The sequence below is a fragment of the Chionomys nivalis genome, chromosome 19 (assembly GCF_950005125.1).
Source record: "Chionomys nivalis chromosome 19, mChiNiv1.1, whole genome shotgun sequence".
NCBI lineage: Eukaryota > Metazoa > Chordata > Mammalia > Rodentia > Cricetidae > Chionomys > Chionomys nivalis.
Window position 1 is genome coordinate 58615352 of NC_080104.1, and position 5028 is coordinate 58620379.

General features: G+C 47.8%; 1 protein-coding gene across 1 annotated transcript; it reads left to right on the forward strand.

Moving 5' to 3' along the window:
* The first annotated feature begins 960 nt into the window (after positions 1-960).
* Tmem217b (transmembrane protein 217B) lies at positions 961-1521 on the forward strand. The gene has a single exon (XM_057794340.1). It carries the CDS (start codon positions 961-963, stop codon positions 1519-1521), a length of 561 nt encoding a protein of 186 aa, XP_057650323.1.
* Positions 1522-5028: the final 3507 nt, after the last annotated feature.

Below are 5028 nucleotides of genomic sequence, written 5' to 3' on the forward strand. Positions count from 1 at the left end.
GGATCAGATGTAAGCTCTCAGTTACGGCTTGGGCTTTCCTGCCTGCCGGTGTGACAGGCTGGTCACAGACTCACCCTCTGGTATGGTAAGCCCCAGATAAACTCCTCTGAAGTGGCTTTAGTCATAGTGCCTTATCACAGCAATAGAAAAGAAACCAAAGCCGAGTGTGGCCGTGCACACCTTTAATCCCAGCATTTGGGAGGCAGAGGCAGGAGGATCCCTGTGAGTTCGAGACCAGCCTGCTCTACAGAACAATTTCCAGGACAGCCAGGACTACACAAGGAAACACTGTCTCAAATAATAATAATAATAATAATAATAATAATAATAATAATAACAACAACAACAACATAACCCAAGATGGAGCCACCCTACAGCTGGGCGGAGACAGGGTCGGAAGCTTCCCCTAGGCCAATGGTGATTCCAGCTGCTTAGGTTAGACCACACCAGACTCTTTCTATGGATCATAGTTGTGGAGTAACCTTTTATACTCTGCGAAGATGGGTCTTTGCCAAGGTGCCTTCTGATTGGCTTAACAAAGAGATGAATGGCCAATAACTAGGCAGGAAGATGTTAGGCGGGACTTCTGGATAGAAAGAGAGGGAGAGGGAGAGATGAATCTAGGCAGGATAGAGGCCAGAGGAAGCAGGAGGTGCAAAATGGAAGAGAGGTAAAAAGCCAGAAGGCAAAATGTAGATTAATATAATGGATTAATTTAAGTTATAAGAGCTATTGGGACAAACCTAAGTTACAGGCCACGCTTTCATAATTAACTATAAATCTTTGGCTGCTTTTTTGTGAGCCAGCGGCCCAAAGAAAAATCTGACTGCAGATGGTCTTTGTCCCTCGATCCCCTAGTTACACCTAGTGATTTTGGGAATCCGTCTTGAGCAAGCTCTGCCTCTCATGTTTACCCCTGATTTTCCCCTTCAGGACCTACCCCAGTGAGTTTGGTATAAAATGAACTCCAAGATGATATCCACCATAGCGGGCATCTTCTCTATCCTCAATACCATCCAGTTCTTCATCTTTGATCTGAATCAGATAACACACATTGGCTTCGAAGACAAATACAGCATCTACCTGGACATGAACTCTGAGGTCTCATCCTGGGCTGTGGTCTACAGGCACAACATCAGCACCGGACTGTCCATCACCACCATCACCGTCAGCTGCTTCCTCCTCTTCTGCCTCGACAAGAACATGCTCGTTGGGCTGATAATCTACGTCCTGTGGATCACCGTTTACGAGCTCTTCAGCTTCACCATGGTTGTGCTCATCCACGGCACCATCAAGGAGCAGTTCAAGGACCTCGGCCACCTGTATCTGCTCTTGCAAATCTTCCGCATGCTCCTGCACTTCACCTCTCTGCCGTTCATCGTCAAGCACGGCTACGCGCTCTACAAGGACCCCAAGACGATGAGCATAGCCGGCCGCCGCAAGCGCTCCTCCATCAGCACGGTGGACTCGTGGCCGCCCATTCCTGTCGGCCTGAGCTCTTTGTACCGCAAAACAAACTGAACCAGAAGTCGGGTGGTGCTCACCCGTGGCGGAACCCTGCCTTCCTGGCCTTCGATCTGTTCATGCTATTTGTCTTTTCTTGTCTTTTCAGGGTTTTTTGAGTAATACATGCATGGGAGGGTGATATAGCCTTGGTTACCTAATGATCTATTTGTATATATATGTTATATATGTTACCTTGGTGTTGACTATCTTGTTGGTACCTATTTTTACCTCTTTCCAAAAAATATTTAATTTTTATCTTTTTTTCTTTTTCTTAAAGATAGCGTCCTATTATTGAGGGTCCGTAACCCTGGAACTCAGCATGTAGACCAGATTGGCCTAAAACTCAGAGATCTTTCCTATCTCTGCTCTCTAGGGTTAAAAGTGTGTGCCACCACACCCAGCAATTTTTATCATTTTTAGAGATATATTTTAAAATTATGAGTGTGTTTGTATGTGTATGTATGAGAGCGACAGACAGACAGACACGCACAGAGAGATTATGTGGAGGTCAGTGCAGATACCTAGAGGCCAGAGGCATAGGATCCCCTGGAACTGGTCTTACAGGTGGTTGTGAGCCGCCCTATGTAGGTGCTGGGAACTGAACTCCGAGGTCCCCTGCAAACATAGCAAGTGCTGTTAACCATTGAGCCATCTCTCCAGCCCCATCTCGTTTTGAATTATGTATCTGCATTGGGGTATATGTCTGTAAGCACAGGTGCCCTCAGAGGCTGGAGACCTCGAATCCCCTGGAACTACGGGAGCTGTGAGCTGCGCAACACGGGTGCTAGGAACCAAAATCGAGTCTTCTAGAGGAGCAGAGTGCTCTCTTCACCACCAGCCCACTCCTGCCCCTCTCACTTCCTTCGTTTTGAACTTTGTGAGTTTATGAGGATGTGCACATTCATGCACATCAGTGCAGGCCCTCGGGTGCCGTGTGCGCGGAGGCCGGTCCTCACCTTCCACCCTGTGTGAGGTGAGCTCTTGTCTTGTCGCAGCTTCCAGGAGTCTCCCATCTCTTACTGCGAGAGCGCTGGGGTTGCAGATGTTATTACAAATGCGTGCTTTTCCGTGGGCTCTGTGGATTTGCATGCAGGTCTTCACACTTTTGAGACTAACACTTTACCCACTGTGCCATTTCCCATGTCTCTACCTTTTATCCCAGGTTGGCCTCCTATTAGCCGAGGATGACCCAGACTTTCTGATCATCCTCTTTCTCGATGCTGGGATCACAGATGGACAACAAACATCATAATCCATTTTTACAGTGCTGGGGATCAAGGAGGGTTTTATTAATTCTAGAAAAGCACTCTATTGGAGTTGAAAAAATGGCCCAGTGGTTAAGAACACTGACTGTTCTTCCAGAGGACCTGGGTTCAATTCCTAACACCCACCTGGCAGCTCTCAACTGTCTGTAACTCTAGTTCCAGAGGATCTAACACGTTCACACAGACATACATGCAGGTCAAACACCAATGCACATAAAATTAAAATAAATAAGTCATTAAAGAAAAATAAAAAGAAAAGCAGTCTACTGAGTACATCCCTAACCCAAAAAAAAAAAATTTAAAAAAATGTTTTAATGAATCAGGGTCTCATTATGTAGACCATCTAGCCTGGGACTTAATATGTCAGTCAGGCTGACCTGGAGTTAGATGCACCTACCTCTGCCTCCTGAGGCTAGGTTTAAAGATGCCACCATTGTTTGCTTGTTTGTTTGTTGAGACAGGGTTTCTCTGTAGCTTTGGAGCCTGTCCTGGAACTAGTTCTTGTAGACCAGGCTGGCCTCGAACTCCCAGAGATCCACCTGCCTCTGCCTCCTGAGTGCTGGGATTAAAGGTGTGTGCCACTACCACCCAGCGGGCAGTGAGCTTTAAAATAAGGGTTTTTTAGGGGCCTGGAGAGATGTCTCAGTGGTTGAGAGCCTGTGCTCTGCTTGCAGAGGACCTGAGTTCAGTTCCTAGCACCCTACCCTGGTGGTTCACAACCACGCATAACTCGGCCCCAGAGAATCCAGTGGCCTCTCCTGGCTCCGTGGGAACTTGTACTCTTGTACACATACCCACATTCACATCCACACACTGACACATAACTAACAGGTAAAAACAAGTCTCTAAAGTAGGGTGAAGTGGCATCTTAGAAAAAAAAACCCATAAGCTGGGTGGTGTTGGTGGCCTTCACTAATCGGCTAAACACAGCTGGAATCCCAGCAACTGGCAATAGGAGACAGGGGCTCTCAGGAGTTCAAGGCCATCCTCATCCACGCATCACATATCAGGTCAGCCTGGGCTGCCTGAGACCCTGAGACCCTGTGTGGGGAAAACAGAACAAGGAAAAAGCTAGAAGCTGGATGCAGTGGGGGTCACCCTCTGTCCCTGCACGTGGGAGGCTGAGACAAGTCCCTCTCTGTTGGAAACTGGAAGCTAACCTGATCTACAGAGAGAGTTCTGTTGTACATAATGAAACCCTGTCTCAAAATACATACATACATACATACATACATACATACATACATCCACAAACCTTTGGGAGTGCAGAAGTGTTCGCCACGTGGGGGTGCACATGCACGGAGCCCACAGGCAGATGGCAGACGCCCATCATCACGCTCCTTTTCATCCCTTCCAGACAGGGTCGCTCAGGGAACCCAGGCTTGCTGTTTCTTGGCTAAGCTGCTAGCAGCCAGCAAAGCTTCCTGTCTCCTGGCTGGATACTATGGTCTGAACTGAGGTTCACAACCTGGGCAGCTCTTACCCAAAGAGCCATTTTCCCAGACCCCGACTCCGTCCGTTTGGATCACACTCCTCCCAAACCTGAGCAGCGGAGGGCTCGGACTCACCGAATCCAGGACAGCTAGCCGTCTATTAAGCCCATAACTCTTCCCAGCAAGCTACAAGAAATTAATTTGGACGCAGGGCAGTTTTCCAAATCACCACTAGATGGCAATCGGTGACAAGTTTCCAGTTAGTATAGTCCAAGCAGATTTGTCCAAACAGAATTGAAACCTGCCCCAGAATCTAACCCCCTACCCTAGAGTCTGTGGCTGAACTAGGAACTGGGGAACCTGTGTGCCAAAAAGACAGAGTAAGGAGAGTTCCAGAAGTAAACTCAACTAAGAGATACTAGAGCTGGGCCATCCCATCTGCTGAGAACACTGAGGCAGGAGGATCAAAAAGTTCCAGACCCCCCTGGGTTAGGGTGAGACCAATCGGCACCTTTCCTATCACAAAGGAAAAAAAAAAAAAGAGGGCTGGACTGGGGAGCTGGCAGGATGGCTCTGTAGGCTACAAACGTTCGCTGCCGGAGCCTGGAAACCACCCTTAGTGGAAGGGGAACCCATGCCCCGGGGCACACAGAGACACAGTAATAATAGTAATAAGTACATACTTTTAGTTTTAGGGTTTTTTTTTTTTTTCAGTTTGTTTTTGGATCTTTGAGACAGGGTTTCTCTGTAACTGCCCTGGCTTTGCCCTAGAATTCCCTTTGTAGACCAAGCTGGCCTCAAACTCAGAGATCCGCCTGTCTCTG